Source organism: Terrapene carolina, unplaced genomic scaffold (assembly GCF_002925995.2).
Source record: "Terrapene carolina triunguis isolate 2854851 unplaced genomic scaffold, T_m_triunguis-2.0 Scaffold95, whole genome shotgun sequence".
Classification (NCBI taxonomy): domain Eukaryota; kingdom Metazoa; phylum Chordata; order Testudines; family Emydidae; genus Terrapene; species Terrapene triunguis.
In genome coordinates, this window is record NW_020664446.1 from 27,091,364 (window position 1) to 27,109,097 (window position 17,734).

At 38.9% G+C, this 17,734-nt stretch overlaps 1 protein-coding gene across 2 annotated transcripts in view; it reads right to left on the minus strand.

Moving 5' to 3' along the window:
* Positions 1-14,970: 14,970 nt before the first annotated feature.
* STK32C (serine/threonine kinase 32C) overlaps positions 14,971-17,734 on the minus strand; it is a 91,543-nt gene continuing 88,779 nt past the window's right edge. For both annotated transcript variants that reach the window (XM_024215601.2, XM_024215599.2), the window contains 2 exons: positions 17,082-17,149; positions 14,971-15,974 (listed from right to left, as the gene is read on the minus strand). In XM_024215601.2, the coding sequence (XP_024071369.1) occupies positions 15,836-15,974; positions 17,082-17,149 (207 nt within the window). In that variant the 3' untranslated portion in view covers positions 14,971-15,835. The remainder of the gene's footprint in view (positions 15,975-17,081; positions 17,150-17,734) is intronic.

A 17,734-nucleotide genomic window follows, 5' to 3' on the forward strand; every position in this document is an offset into this window, starting at 1 on the left:
AATGATATCCCTGATTCTAAAGCAACAAAATGTGGAAACTCAGCTCCTAAAATATAATTGTCACTGAAGATGCACAAATCTTCTTATCAAATAACACTCTTGTTGAGGATTCCTCCCACACATGTCTTCAAACTGTTATACTCTGCAGTCTTGGCACATTTCCTAGAAAACCTCATACTATGACCTTCTCTCCTACTTACAGGAGGCAGGTCCCTGTGTGGATGAAAGAGCAAAGACTACAGTAACTGCTCTGTCCCTAAGTTTGAAAGCAGAAGGGCGAAAGCACTTCACAGGCCCTCAGAAAACTTGGAAAAACATATACAAAAACTTGATGCAAAACTTCGATTGCAGGGCCTGCCTGCTTCCCTACCTGACCTCTCATTACAGCACTTGAGAGCATCCTGCTTAGATTTGCTGACTATACCCCAGTATAATCACAAAGTCAGGTTTTTCCCCATAAGGGCCTGTGATTGTGGAATGTTCTCATGGTGCAGCAAAGCCCATTAGTCAAATCCTAGCAGGAGAAACTGAAACCGTTCCCTTTCCCCGTCAGCGTGTTTTTGGTGATGCTAGTTTCTTTCCATTAGTTGATGGGTCACTAGGATTTTCTATGCTGGATCAGGTAATTTATTTGGTTACTGGGCCTTGTTGCCCTTTCCAAAATGTCTGACCTCTTGTATCATTTGTGTGACCCTCAGAGGTCTTCCAATTGATGAGCAGCTTTTAGAAACATTCATGCCAAATTGTGCCTGACTCCTGCAAGGGAGGTGGGAGGGAAGGGAGGAGGCTGGTTGTCAGTGGTAGCTGCAGGGAGCCTTCCTCTCCATTGCATTCCCCTCTGTGACAGGCCTATTATTAATTACATTTGCAGTCCCTGCTCCCTCCGGTTTCCCCCTGAGCATCCATCACCACAAAGGGGGAGGAGATGTGTCCTGACTCCCATCTACACCTGCAGAGCAGACCAGACATGGTGGATGGTGCAGACTAATATATGTTCGGGATAATCAAACATATATTAATATGCAATTGTTAAAAGTCCTATCTCAGGACAAGGCAGTGGGAGTCACTAAACATTAGGGGCCAGATTCTCAGGTGGTTATAAAGCAACATTGATTTATAACAGCTGAGGATGTAGCCCTACATCTCTTACCATTGATCATTTCTCAGAGAGCTTTTCACATTTACATTTTACTTGTCACATGCCTAAAAAGGCCATTTGAGGGGAGAAATGGGGTGATCAACATCCTTAAGGGTCATTGGTGGAAGTATCCACATATGGTAGCATATAGTCTTTGTCCGCTTCCTGACATGCAAATACACAGGATCTGTAAATATTTCTGCAGGCCTCACTGTATAATGGAATATTAACAAGAAAACTCAGAATACTTGGTCATTTGTAAATGTGTCTGGTGCCTCAAGGAAATGAGGCTACAGACAGAAAGAAAAAGACAGAAAGTGTAGGGGACTAAGGCAACTATCAGTTTGTCCCTAATTTCTTTTGACACATTTTCTGCATGCTCCTGATCAGATAAATCTTGATTGTGGTTTAAAATATGAGATTCTGTGAACATTCTTTGTACACAGAGACATAACGAATATAAGGGTTTATATTTCAGTGTTTGGACATTCTGTGTGTATAATTACTAGCACAGGTGCTGTCTTATAAAGTAGGCAATTCAGAAGTCAGGAGGCTGCTCTATAAGGGCCACTGAAATCCACGGGACTTTGGCATTAAATGCAAAGGCAGCAGAAAAATGAGGGAAGGAGGAGGAGGCTGAAATAGGAACAAATACAATATGACTCTTTTCTTATCTGACGTGCTGGTAGCATCTTCTTTGTTAAAATTAAAGTGGACACACCAACAACAATAGTGTAGGCCAATATATCAATACCAAAGAGCACGTTATGAGAATATGCTATGATATTCTTGAAATATATGCTCAATTATAGGTCACTATATAGCACATTATGCAAAATCTTGGTCTTTTTTGGCTAACATCAAATGCATAACTAATTTAATATCACAGAGTAATAGAAACTAGAGATGGAAAATAAGTAGTGGGTAAATTAATCCACCCCCCAAGTCACTGCAAGCTTTTTCTCTACAATTGCTTTCTAATTCTGGTCTACTCAATTTGGCTTCTTATACAATACCCATCACGATGTTTTATAGTAACACTGGAAACAGGATATATCTTCTATCCTGAAACTGTGTCCTGCATGCCCAGGGCAGTGGACTTCATCCCTAACTGCTATAGTTCTAAAGCTAGTCACTTTTTTTTTTTAAAAAAGGCAACCTGTTCAAGTTATGATGCATAATGATGTATCCTGCTGCCCAGTCAGGAGGTGGCATTATTAGGCACTCATCCGAAAGGTTAGCTACAGAGAGGACTTAATATGTGACAATTCAGGCAGCAGGGGAGACAGGCAAGAATTAGAAAGAGACTTTCCCCTAACCTGTAATTGGACAGCTGCAATGAATGTTCAGGAAAGAAATCTGATTTTTACAAAGGCTCCCAGCCCCACGACATCACTAAATGTCAACCAAAGAGAAAGCTGCGTGCAAGCCCATCTGATGATTTGTTTAGAAAGATTCACAGCTACCTAGCTATCAGGGAGGTCAACAGATGCCTCAGAGGCTGTTTCGGGGCAGAAAAAAGTGAAGGTTACGGCATATAGAGGTGGCAGAGTTAAGAATAAGGCACTAGCCAGATCCCCAACTCGTGTAAGTTGGTGTAGTTCTGTTGTCTATTCTGCTTCAGAACATCTGGGGATCCAGCCCATCATTTTTCTGTTACAATTAAAGTGACATTCACCCCTGTGTGCCATATAAGCCTTATGTTAAGGGCATAAGTGGGACTTAGATGTGGGACTGAAGTGGTACAAAGGGCCTTATGAGGGGACCTCTGAGATTAAAATTCTATGTTTAAAATGTTCTCATGTTTTCTTTGAGTCTCTGTAGATAAGTAAGCATGGTAAAGATGTTGGCATTTTGGTATATTACCTTTGTATATGAACAGGGTTATTTAGAATTACTTTTCAACCACACCAACCAAAATAAAAAACAAGATCTGCAAAATGAGATTGTTGGTTTGTATTTTATTGACATTACACAGCAACAACACTTTCCCCCTTAACGTAGCATCTGCTGCCCTCGCTGATTGTATACCTTAGTCTCTAGCATAACAATTCATGGAACCTTTGTTTTCTCAGAGGGAACATAAGAACGTAAAAACAACTATACTGGGTCAGACCAATGGTCCAGCTAGTCCAGTATCTTGTCTTTGGACTTTGGCCAGTGTCAGGTGCTTCAGAGGGAATGAACAGAACAGGGCAATTCTGAGTGATCCATCCGCTGTCATCCAGTCCCAGCTTCTGGCAGCTGAAAGTTTAAAGACATCTGCAGCATGTGATTGCGTCCCTGACCATCTTGGTTAGTAGCCACTGATGGACCTATCCTCCATGAACTTAACTAATTCTTTTTTAAACCTGGTTGTCCCAGGACAATGAGTTCCACAAGTTGACTGCATTGTATGAAGAAGAAACATCATTTTGTTTGTTTTAAACATGCTGCCTGTTAATTTGATTGGGTGACTCCTAGTTCTTGTGTTATGTGAAGGGGTAAGTTAAACTTCCTAATTCATTTTCTCCTCACCATTCATGATTTTATGGACTTCTATAATATTACCCCTTAATTGTCTCTTTCCTAAGCTGAACTGTCACATCGGATTACTCTCACCTCATATGAAAACTGTTCCTTACTCCTAATCATTTTTATTGTCCTTCTCTGTACCTTTTCCAATTCTATCTTTTTTTAGATAGGGCCAATGAACGGCATGCAGTATTCAAGGTGTGGACCTACATTGGATTTATATAATGGCATTATGATATTTTCTGTCTGATTATTTATCTCTTTCCTACATTTGTTAGCTTTTTTGACTGCTGCTTCACATTGAGTGGATGTTTTCAAAGAACTATCCGCAATGACTCCAAGATCTTTCTTGAGTGGTAACAGCAAATTTAGACCCCATCATTTTGTCAGTAAAGATAGGATTATATTTTCTAATGTGCACTATTTTGCATTTATCAACATTGATTTCATTTGCAATTTTGTTGCCAAGTCACCCAGTTTTATGAGATCCCTTTGTAACTCTTTGGATTTAACCAACCTGAGTAATTCTGTATCATTTGCACATTTTGCCACCTCAGTGTTAACCCCGTTTTCCTGATCATTTATTAATATGTTGAATAGCACAGGTCCCAATACAGATTCTTGAGGGACCCCACTATTTACCTCTCTCCATTATGCAAACTGACAATTTATTCCTACCCTTTGTTTCCTATCTTTTAACCAGTTACTGGTCCATGAGAGGACCTTCCCTCTTATCCCTTCTTATCCAAACAGCCTACTTTGCTTAAGAACCTTTGGTGAGGGAGTTTTTCAAAGGTTTCTGATAGTCCAAGTACACTATATCCACTGGCTCATCCTTGGCCATATGCTTGTTCACTCCATCAAAGAATTCTAATACATTGGTGAGGCATGATTTCCCTTTATACAAGCCATGTTGAATCTTCCCCAACAAATTATGTTCATCTATATGTCTGATAATTCTGTCCTTTACTATAATTTGAACCAATTTGTCTGGTACTAAAGTTAGGCTTACCAGCCTGTAATTGCCAGGATCGCCTCTGGAGTCTTTTTAAAAAATTGGTGTCACATTAGTTATATACGAGTTATCTGGAACAGAGGCTGAGTTTAGCAATAGGTTACATACCACAATTAGTACTTCTGCAATTTCATATTTGAATTCCTTCAGAAATCTTGGGTGAATACCATCTGGTCCTGGGGATTGCATTATTTTTTAATTTATCAATTTGTTCCAAAACCTCCTCTATTGACATCTCACTCTTTGGACAGTTCCTCAGATTTGTTACCTAAAAAGAATGCCTCAGGTGTAGGAATCTCCCTCATACCCTCTTCAATGAAAACTGATGCAAATAATTAATTTTGCTTCCCTGCAATGGCCTTGTCTTTTTTGAATGTTCCTGTAGCAGTTAGATCATCAAGCAGCCCCACTGATCGGTTAGCAGGCAGGCTTCCTGCTTCCAATGTACTTAAAAATAGTGTGGGATAGTCTGATATTTTGACTTTCCATGAATTTCCTTGTTACTGTTTTCTTTTCCTGGCTCTCAAACAGAGTGTGCTCACTGCAGAACACAAAGCAGCTGTGTTGCTCAGCAGTCATGGTAGCAACCTTCAACTACCTGAAGAGGGGTTCCAAAGAGGATGGAGCTCGGCTGTTCTCAGTGCTAGCAGATGACAGAATGAGTAGCAATGGTCTCAAGTTGCAGTGAGGGAGGTCTAGATTGGATATTAGGAAAAACTATTTCACTAGGAGGGTAGTGAAGCACTGGAATGAGTTACCTACGAGGTGGTGCAATCTCCATCTTTAGAGATTTTTCAGGCCTGCCTTGACAAAGCCCTGACTGGGATGATTTAGTTGGGGTTGGTCCTGCTTTGAGCAGGGGATTGGACTAGATGACCTCCTGAGGTCTCTTTCAACCCTAATCTTCTATGATTCTATATTAAAAATGCAGTTTGTATTTTTCTGTCTGCATTCACTAGCCTATCTCAGACATTTGATGGTATGAAAAAAATGCCTGGTTCTTTACAGAAGAGTGTGCAGATTTGCTGCATTGGACAGCAATCAAATATGAAGCCATTTCTGCATTTTTTTGCTTCTTTTTTCCAGTTCATCCCAAACCTGGCCTTGAACTACCCTCTAGTGGATGAAGAGGGTAATTTATCTCTTTCTCTCCATGTTTAAAACCATCATTATGCATTCTTAGCAGCTACCACTCAATCAGATCTCACCAACCAAGAATATGGTACAATAAATCATAGCAGACAAAGATGGACAAGTGGGCTTATCTTTGAGGCCTGACAGTGTTAAGGAGATAAGAATACCGTACTCAACCTATTTATATAATAGGACAACTATTAGTGATGCTTCATATCAGATTAGTGGCACCCATCCTGGAGATGGATTAAAGGCTGATGATTTAGTTTTAGTTCTGGCTGGTATTTTTGCTAAATATGAGAATATTAGTGATATGATAGTGAGTATTAAAAGCATTACACAGAAAAAAGGGAAATCAGAATGCCTGTGAAATTGAGAGAATAAAGGAATATGCAATATTCTTATTTTGTTAAGAAGAATACAAGTCCTTCTGCTCTTAAATTAAATGCTGTGTTTGTTTGGAAAACAGCTGTTGCCTGTGTTATGGCTGATTTGGGAATAACCCCACTCCTCTATATACAGCAATGAGCAGCTATGCTATGGATGTATGCATCAGAATATCCTGGTTTGCTTACTCTTAATTCTTAAGCACTAACAGTGTGCTTTGCTTTGTATAAAGAAGACTGTCTCTGACTCTAGGAACTTCAAAGCTAAAAGCAGCCTCCGCTATATTGATAAATGCCAGCCTAGTCTGAATCTTAGCTCCTGTTTAGGCATGGCCAGCCCTGGAGAGTGAAACTAAGCTGAGGGCCTTGCTCAGCCTGTTTTGCTCAGCACAGGTGAGCGGCATCACCCAATCAGGAGCTTATAAAGAGGAGTAACAAACATTTTGAATGAGAGATTGCTGGAGGGAGGGGAAAGGAGAGAGGGAGATGGAGAAAGGGTTTGCCTCAGATTAGGAATAACAGTTAGGCTGAACCTGCCTTATCCCTGGCTAGTATTTTCATCTAGGCTTTGTTCTTATGTTTGTGTTGTTTGCTGGCCACCCAAGGTGGCTAGAGTGGTTTAAGCCTCCCTTTCTCTCTGACACAAAGCACAGCAATATGTCTGTAAACTCCTCAGAGGATTTTTCATTGTCTTTGATAAAGACTTAACCAGGCTGCAGTATGACTTCACTCTCCTAGCTTCTCTCCCTTTCTGATTTATCTTCATAGCATTCAATACATCACACACATTTACTTTTTAAAAATTTACCAGCACAAAAGGTAGGAAATGAAGAGATCAAGGTCCATGCAAAAGGCTTACTTCTGTTTTCATGTGTGTAATCATCAGGAAGGGTCTTTTGTAACATGACCCCATGTAATGCCACAGAGTGAAGTTCTATTGCAGACATGTATAGAGCATATATATGCACTTGTTCTATTTATAGGCCACATGTATGTGCTAAGCCAGTGTGCTATTGGTTGCAAACTCAATAAAACAGTGACACTGTCCTGCACAACCATTGGCTGAGTGAATGAACCATCCTTCTGTTTCACTGACTAAACTGAGGGGGCGTGGGAGAACAGGAGCAAAATCTGCAGCAGAGCTACAGAAACTAAAGAATAGGCAATTGGCTTTGTATCTGCCACTGAGATACATGGCACTGGTTGGGGAAAATCAAACTAAAATATAATTGCCTGAGCTTTAGTTCAATATACCATTCATGGCTGTAAATTGAAAAGCCCTAGTGCTTCCACCTTCAGAATGAAGGGCCCAGGCAGAGGCAGCTGTTCTAGTACCCCAGCATTTTCACATTGCAAGAATCAGAATTTCAGGCAGGACACCTGCACCACATTCTAACTGTCTAATAGTCACAACAGAGATCTTAGAGGCATTAAGGCCAACTAATGAACACAGGTGTAGCTAATGACTTACTCCGGTAGAAGAGACAGAAGAGACTTCTAAAATATGTCTTAGACCTGACACTGGCTATATTACCTGTGCCCATCTTAATCCCACCTAGATAGTCTGCATTGGGAAAAAGGAGAAGGGTGAGGCAGGCTAACGATCCAGGAAGGGGTAACTCTGGAAAATGGCTAAACTCCTTAATCTGTGTGGGAGGAAGATTTGTATTAGAATTAATGCCAGTAAATGTGGACAAATCCAACTCTGTGTGCATCGCATGAAGAACTCCTCCCTTCTGACCCCTACAGATCAAGTTGATCCTGGCTAGCCAATAAATACTATCTGAGCAGTTTGGTTTGTGGCATTGTGTCTGATAAGTACCACAGTTATGTGTGTGCCATCTGCAGAATGTGCTGTGTACTAGTGGCTTGACATGGGAGGGAGGAATGAAAAGCATTAGTAAGAGGCCATTTCCGCTTCTCCCTGCTATCTTTACCTTTTCTGCTTGTGGCGCTTTTCACACTTTGTGCTTTTGCTGCTGGACGTTAATTGGTCCAAAGAAGAAATTATATTTTTTAAATGACTAAACTACTGAATGTCACCTTTTTCAGGAACCAAATGGGCCAAGTTACTGGATTGGGATTTGACAGTGCTGAGAGCTGGGTAGGGGAAGTAGATGAGTATTGGATCTGCAAACCTACAGCCTCAGCAGTGTCACTCTCTATAAAATGATTTTTAATGAGAAGAAATTAGTATGAATTATATGTTTATTTGCATCTGTGCCCTTTGTCAAAGACAGGGAGAGTCGTGAGAGACCTTGTGTTAATATTTTGTAAATTGAAATAAATAAAGCTAAAACATCATGTAATGATTAAGTATGAGGAAAAAACAAACACAAAAAATTTCCTCAAGCAGAGTTCTGGATCCTGTAAATGGAGAAGTGCCAGAGACTCTATGAAGTCTATTAGGGACTTTGCTACTGAGATTACATGGAAGGCACTCAGATATTACAGTGTTGGGTTTACAGTGTTGGGTGGAAGTATAAAAGATAGATAATAGATACTTTTATTTCTCATATGCTATTTGAGATGTCTACTCCTGGCTCTGCACTGTCAATGATGCCAGTGTTCATCGCCTACTTGTTACATTTTCAACAAAGCATCTTCATGCTGTCCTCCTTCATAGGAAAAGTTTTCCTGTAACATCCACAAAGCTACAGATGCCCCCCAGGTTACGCAAACCCGACTTACGCAAATCCACACTTATGGAAAAAGTTCCATAAGCTAGAAATAAGAGGGGTTTTTTTTTTTTTGGTGTAATGGTCGGGTATACGTTTCTGACTTACGCAAAATTCGAGTTACGCAAGGCGTTCTGGAACGGAATGCTTGCGTAAGTCGGTGAGCGTCTGTATATCATTCTTTCTTCAAATCCCTCCTTTTAACCATCCTCTGCTGTGGTACCTACAAAGAATCTGACAACAGGCAACTAGTGTGCTGAGATGACTCCTGGTATTCTCATTGCTTTTTTGTGGTCCTTCATCTGTCTGACTATATCCACCTCTTGTTCTTTGTTTTAGACTGTAAGCTTCGTGAGGCAGGGACCATCTTCTTGTTCTGTGTTTGTAAGTGCCTAGCACAGTGGGCTCCTGGTCTAGGACTGGGGCTGCTAGCTGCTACCACAATTCAAATAAATAACTGGGTGAGTGAAGTGAGATCCTACACTCAACTTCATGGCATTTCTGTGTCTGTTTGTAATCTGATAACTTTGGAACACTACATCCGATCACTTCCAAATTTCTGGGAATGTTCTAGGCATCACTGGACAAAATCTTATTGATTTTGGTGAAAACCAGGAAAGCCAGATTGAGAGGAAAATCCAGGCCTCCAGACTATAGATATGTGGGAACAAATGGAGATGGTTATGGTGGACAAGCATTACCCATATTATATGCATTGGCTTTAAGAGGCCTAATATTGTATCTTTCCTGGAGCAATTTATTACCCATTTCCTCAGGCCTAGGGAGTCTCTACTTTACCAGTACATACTATCTTGGAGGAATACAATACATTGTGCATGTGTTGCTGGATGCTGCACGCGCTCATGTAAGAGAAGTGCACCCTGGGAGCATTCTCTTAATATTCTGGATGTACTGTAAACACAATTGTGTTAATCTGGCTAAATTAGGTGTGCACTACCCCTAAAGATCAGCATACTTAATTTCTGGATGAATGACCAAAACACCAGAATGGAGAATATAATTGCATTTTTTATCTTGCATGCAAATTACAAATACTTTTACATGGATTACTAATTGGCAGATTAATTGGGTCTAAAAATACTACTGAGCATGTCTTTAGAATACCCATGACCATAATGGCAGATATAAAATAGATTTGTTATATGTTTTGGCTGTTATACCGAACTGTAAAAATATCTAGCCTGTGAATATGTAAATAAGGAATGTGACCACTACATGCCCTCCTTACAGTACTTAATTTATTTCTATTTAACAATAAACCTAGAAATGATTGCAAATGTCCAGATATCTTAAAAATACACATTTATTACTCCACAAATGCAATGGCTTCTCTGCAGTATCTGCAAAACCACAAATATATTGCCATAACTTAAATGTTCTTGTATAATATGGTGTTATTTTCATGCAATAAAAATTACAGAATTGTATTATCATAAAATACAAAGCTATACTTACATATGTGATTTGCACTGAAATAACTAAAAAAAAAAAAAAGGAGCCTGCAAGGCATCAGTATTTCAGCGCTGTTCTAAGTCAAGTTTATGCTGTTTTAGACATTTCTACTGTTTTATAAAAATAGTTATTATTACTTTTACTTTTTTGGGCAAGGAATAGACCAATAGTTGGCCAAAAAAAAAAAATTAACCCTTAAGGGACAATTCCTGCATGCCTTTGTCATGCAAAATTCCCAGGAAAGTCAGCTGGAGTTCATTGGAAGGTTTTTAAAATATTTTCAGAAATTTCCAGTGCAACAAACTGAGAAAAGAGGACATTACTTATTTACAGCAATGAATTGATGATAATACTATTACAAATGGCATATGGATAGTACAATGGGTTGAGGAAAACAACAAAGATTTTATAGATGCATCATGAAGAATGATTAATACAGAGTATTTGAATAGCTTATGCAGATTCAATTTAGTATTGTGATTCTGGTAGGAGAGCTAGAGATGGCAACCAGTGTTAGTGATCAGCTGTGGAAATAATTGCAAATGATAGCTGTATTCCATGAATTACACCGATAGTTTTGCTTCTGTACCAAGTGCAGCATCAGGCGCTAAAATCAGAGATACAGTAAAAAGATAAATGGTGCAGAGAGATTCAAACCAAAAATTCAAACCAGCCCGTTCATAAATAAAATAGAGCCCTACAATAATTTAATGTCATTCATTACATACAATGCAATGAGCAATGCACATCTTTAGTCTCATTTTTGCCACTGGTACAGTCACACATAAGTGCCACATGATTCATATTTTATTTAAAATAAAGTTCCCATGCAACTACTGTCAAGAGCATTTCTGGCAGTAGGATTTACTCGTCACCTACTGCCCATCATGCCATTATGTACTCCCAAAATTCCCACTGTGTTTTTGAGGGGTGTAAGAAATTGGAATTGGGCCACAACACTACACAGTCACAAGTGTTCTTAAATACCTTACACTAAAGGGCCTGGAATGTAAACATAAAAGCCAGAGTAAAACATGTGATCTCCATTTTCCAGAACTCCAGAGGATCGAAGAATTGCTTCTACTAACCTTTTAGAATTGTTTAAATGCCCTAAAATCTTTACCTAGGGCAAGCCCTATGGAATGTGAAAAGCACTATTTGAATTATATTAGAAAATGGATTTGTTTAGCTGTGAATATAAATAATATAAGCAACATCAGAAAAGAATGATTCCTTTCCTCAGTCAAGGATTAGTGTTGATGACCTTGGCACTCAAGGTAAATGTTTGTTTAATATTCTTGGCTGCAAGGGTAGAAGAACTAGAAAGCTAGGGACTTTGTGATCTTACCTCACTTAGTCCTGCTCACCGAGGGCCTTAGTCATAAATAAGGGACATAAGTACAGACTAGAAAATACATTAATTTACTGTATTGCAGAAAGACTATGCATTAAACTCTTGATTTCTAAAGCGGTCTAATTGTGTGTGTCTGTGTACATGGTATTGATGAAATAGGTGAACGAAGAAAAAAATCCTATTGCCCTCAAAAGTTTTATACATATCAAATGAAGTTTTACACAGAGCATTATTTGAAATAGACAAAAATGGCCCAATCAAATGTCTGCTGAAGTCAGTAAGAGGATGACCATGGACTTTAAAGAGCATTGGATCAGGCCCAATTTGTCCAAAAGATTATACAGTTTTAATCAAAGACTCCTAAAAGGAACATAGAAATCAGGACAATGCCACCCAGTCAAGTAAAGAACCAGCATTAAAATTATCACAATATCATCATTATAGATTCTACCACACCCCAAACAACACATACCCCATAGACAGCAAAGAGAAGGAGAACTGGTAAAATATGCTGGAGTGCATAGTCCAGAATCCTTTCACATAATTTTTTCTAAAGCAAAATATACATTTTATGTTGAGAACATACAAACATAAATGCTATAAAACATTCAGCGGAGTTATACCAGGGATGAATTTGGCCCATCATATTACACCTCACTTTTTGGTTTAAAACAATAAAGCAAATATGTATCCATGTCTCACAATTTGTCTTCTTTTTACAGTTACTATATGCATGTAATCTCTTCTCTAGGGAATATGTGTAAATAGACATCAGTAAAACTATTTCCCAGATGGGTATTAGAGAGGTACATTTGCATGCATTATATAAGATAGAAAATGAGTACTAAAATTATATTGTACTCAGGGTGATTCAAATACATGGGACAATAATTCTAAAAGTCTCTCTTTGTCATGTTATTTGCTTCTCGGAGATCAAGATTTAGAAATGCATTTAAGCGAGGCAGAAATAGTGTGTGCACAAGCATTTTCCAGATCTTGTTTCCTTAGGAAACAATATGTTGCACTTCAACAGTGCCTTCTGGGCGACCAGACTTTGGCCCCTAATGACCTAGAAGCAGTGTCCTCATTGAAGCGTTGCTGTTTAGTGCTTGGTACTACTGAAGACATTTCTGCTTGGTTTATATGGAAAAGATAAGTGACAAAAAGTGGAAGTAATGAGCAATAAACAAAGCCTGAACTGAAAAAGTCAGTTCATTCCTATACACTGTTCATTCCAGAAACCACTTACACCATGTGCTAAATACAGCAGTGAATGGGTTCTATTGCTTTTGCTATACAGTATATTTTAATGGAGCTGCAGAGAGCCCCTTTAAACTGAGGGAGTTTCTGACATTAACTTGTTAGGAGTGCATCCACTCCTGCCAAACGTTGCTCATTTCATTCCCATTGCTACCTACGTTCCTCACAATTTTGGTGTGCCATCATTTTATTGGTGAAAATTATTTACATGAGAAATAAAGAATAATGAAACTGACATGACAGAGCCATTTATACCGACAGACTGAGGCTCACAACATTTAAGTTTCCTGCATTAATAATTTGTTGTTCCCTTCACTTTGCATCTGTGCCACACACTGCAACCCATATTTGAAGCTTGGCAAGTTGAGGTATGTTTGCACCTACTTATCTCAGAGCTTTTTTTCTATCAAACACAAGAAAGAGACAATTCCTGATGCAAATATTGAGTGCTCTGATATGGCCATTGGAGTGGGGAATGAGAGTAAATAGCTGTTATTTTGGAAGGTGCCTCTGGCACTTATTATTAATTTTGATTCTTTTAAAAAGGTAATTTCCCTGCCGTGGGACAGTGGGCTGGTTGGGAATCTGCAACAGAAAGGGGAAGAGAGAGAGAGAGCAAAGCAAGATATGTCTTGGATCAAGACAAAAATGTGAGGCTTTAGCTCCATTACCTTTACAAAAATAAAATGTAAGTGGAGGGGGGTGGAATCTGACAACAAAATGCATGAGTAGGGGGGCAACGTGTTCCTAGAAAAATGTTCACTGAACTTTTTCAAAGCATAGGGCCCAGATCATACATTCTATTCAAACATGCTTTAACATGCCTTTGGAGGGAACAGCAAAGGAGGATGGCTGTGTGAATTCTTTTGCTAACTGATAATCAGCTGGAATGTTACTGCAGGGCAGAAGGAAAAGGAAAAAAAAATCCCCCTTTTAAAGTTTGTTTGTGACTCAGAGCTGAGGAGGTAAATTTTCTTCTGTAGTTGGTAAGGAAGGGGGAAAAGGGAGGGGAATATTTATTTTAGATCTGTTTTACTAAAATAAGCTAATCCTTACTTCAACCTATCATTAGAGCAGGGATAGTTTATAATAATATCTAGGAACATTAACATAGTTGGATGGTATTTATTCTCTGAAAAGAGTTGGCTCCCCATGTTAGGACCTATTCAAGCTCACACAGCTCTGATTATACTATGAATGATAAGATGTGGATGGTCATGCTCTAGCAAGAACCATGGTCTTCTACAGTTTAATTACTAACAGGACATACCATTTACCTAGCAGTGTCCTAAAAATAACTGTGCAACTGGTATAAAAGCTTTGGCGTCTTTTTCCCCCACCCCCACAAGTTGTGCCTGCACACTTGAATATTTTTTATGAAAATTTGGTTCTGCACAATTTTCACCACTTAATAGTTTCCACATAAAACTGTGGAGAGGTAAGCATGTCTTGTTTTACATATAAAATTGTTTTACACTGGTTATTCCTTTTGTTTCATTCATGGACACTGAAAACTATATATCAACACAGCAGAAATTGCCTCGAAAGAGTTTGCATTTGTTAAAAACATTCTCTATCCATTATGCTTCAGGAACATACAGTAAGGATGCAAACACGGCAAATTTCTTAAGGTCTGGTAACAAACAGATTTTGATAGTTTTTGTGTGGATGTAATTATAATGAGATATATGCACTGCACAATAATTGAATGGTGTAGTAGAACTGATGGCTTGATTTCAGTAATAGTAACTTAAAGCCACTATACAGTAGAATAAGCCACTAAGCCTAACATAGAAAAGGCTTCTGAAACAATTAGGCAATATCCACAGCTGGAGCAAAGTCAAGAGATCTCCTGTCCTAATGAAAAGTTAAGACAGATACCAGTAGATTATGTACAGTACTTTATTTTACACTTAGAATAAAGTAACAGAAGGGTAAAACTGACACCACCTTTCTTCTCTTATTGAGCAGCATTTTATGGCTACCCACAGTGTACGTTTCCAGTAAAACCAAAATCCAATAGAACTTGTCCTATTAATTAAATGAGTTGAAAAAATAGAATAATTTCTGATTCATTTGCTTGTAATTTGCACAGCTCCTTGCAGCTAAGTATAGCCATACAAGGAGATTAAATAAATTAAACCAGATCCTTGGGTGCAGTGCAACCACTTTGTGCCACTCCACTAACAGATTCTCTTTGTAAAGCCAGTATATCCAGCCCCTCAGGGATTGACCCAGTGCAAGGAGAAGCATCCAGTTGCATTGAGTTGACAGAGAGGGTCCTACATGTAGTGTGCAGCCAGAAGAAAGAGGGTGTGGCTGAAGTGCTCTCAAACTGCATGCTCCTCAGCTATTTAGTCCCTTGAGGCTGTTAGCACCTGTCATTAATTAGAGCAGCCTGAGGGCTTCTCTAATTTACACAAGGGGCCAATCCTGCAAACAGCAATCTTAGTTCTCCGGAGTGCAAAGGTGAGCTTTACATCATCTTCTCAATCTTTCCCAAACACGCACTTGTGCTGCGTGCTCCTTGCTCATATGTAAGGATCTGACCTGTTCACTTACCATGTTCACATGTGCCTGAGTCAGCAATCTGCCATTAAAAAAGAGCAAAGAAAGAAACTGAACTATTTTCTCCAAGGTGTTGCATAGCAAGTATTTTTCCTCATAGTAGGTAATCCAGTGTTCAGAACTGGCCATCATTTAAATCCATGAATTCAGTTCTTTAAGAACTATCTACCTCTGCTACAGTTTTACAATATTGATGTTGTGACTTTTTTTTCAATTATAGTACGCAGTGTACAGTATATATTCATCAGTGCAACCTGAGAATGATTTATTCAAGAGGCATGTAGGCTTTTGGCCCCTTGCCTTGAAACTGTAGTCCTAGCTGCTGCCTGTAGAAGAACATACGGAGCTACACATATTTAAATTGGAATTCTCAGATTCGGCTTCTGTCTCGGCTTCATCTGTAGTTTCAGGAGGAGAAATAGATTCATTCATTTGATCTTGACTCCTCTTCAACCTGTGCAGAACATATAAGTAGCATGTTACATGCTTTCTCTACACTTAAAATTTTGTAGAAACTATGACTGAAAAAACTGAAATGGAAAATGAGTCCTAAGGTGCCCCTACCATCCACATGTACTAACTTAGGGGTCACAGTCAGGCATCAGGGGGTCACAACCACCTTGTAGTTCTCGGAAAGATAAAGGGGCCCAGGATAGATTCTTCCTAAATGGGAGGGAAATCCCAGTTTTGGAAAAGTTTGACAACCAATGACTTAGCCATTGCAGTGAATTCTCTCTTTTTATGCGCTAAGTATCAATTGTAATACATGAAACAAATGCATGAACAAATGTAATATATGAAACAAACTCCTGAGTGTTTCTTCCATATTTGAGATCCACCTAACCCATATCCTAACGTTTTCATAAATTTTTGTATAAGCCCCTGTGTTTTAAAGTCTTTTTGACTACAAGGTACCAGAACTCAAACAGCTGCAGGTGTATTTTTATATTTTAAACCCAATGGCTTACTCAGTGCTGTACATGCTGTAAAGGATAACTAGTAACCTACTGTGCTTACTAAGGAGCATGGTTTGTTTAGAGGCGGTTTCCTTATTTATTTCCTAGCTTGGGAGGAATTGCCTCCTATCATATTGTTTTAATTTAATAGCAAAAATGTCATGAATATCTTCAAGCAACAGAGGAAAGCAGATATTTTGATTGCAGTGCTTTTATTCACCCATTGTGGTGCATGGAGGACATTTTACCATATTTCTTTCATTTGCCATATCGTCAAAAATACAGTGGATGGGTGGGTATTATGGGTGTACTCAAGACTCAAAATCATAAGTATTTTAAAATCCACATGATTCTATAGCATATTTGATTTAACTACAGAGTTTAATAATCATTAAGGCTTTTGGAGTTGTTTTTCAGTTCCATATTTTAGATGAGCTTTAAAAAAAATAGGGCCTGGGTCTGCTCCATTGAAGTCAGTAATGCAGAACTGGGCCATTGCTTTGATTCTCATATTTATGGCTCCCAACAATCTGTTTTTGTGAATCCCAGTTCTGCTAAGTAAAAAGAAGCCCCTTTTCCTTATGAAAACATACCCCCTCACTCACTTCTCTCTGTTAAAAATGACAAAGTCTTGCTGGAGTGCTTCGAGACATTCCTGGAGATAGTCATTTTCCTGTTTTGAAAAAAGAAAAACATCACATGCATGAGAAGTCAATAGAGAGAAATCAACAGACTATATATGTGACTACAGTAACTCCTCACTTAACATTGTAGTTATGTTCCTGAAAAATGCGACTTTAAGCAAAATGATGTTAAGCGAATCCAATTTCCCCATAAGAATTAATTTAAATGAGGGGGTTAGGTTCCAGGGAATTTTTTTTCACCAGACAAAAGACTATAATATATATAGTCTACGTGTGTATATATATATATACACACACACACACACACACACACACAGTATAGGTTTTAAACAAACAATTTAATACTGGTACACAGCGATGATGATTGTGAAGCTTGGTTGAGGTGGAGGAGTCAGCGGGTGGGATATTTCCCAGGGAATGCCTTACTGCTAAATGATGAACTAGCAATTGGCTGAGCCCTCAAGGGTTAACGCTCACACTCTACAAGGCAGCAGGAATGGAGGGAGGGGAGAGGGCATCACAGACAGAGACAGAGACACACACTGTGTGGGTGTGAGAGAGAGATGTGCATTTCCCCTTTGAGTACACTGCCTTGTTAATTAGATCAGTTTGCT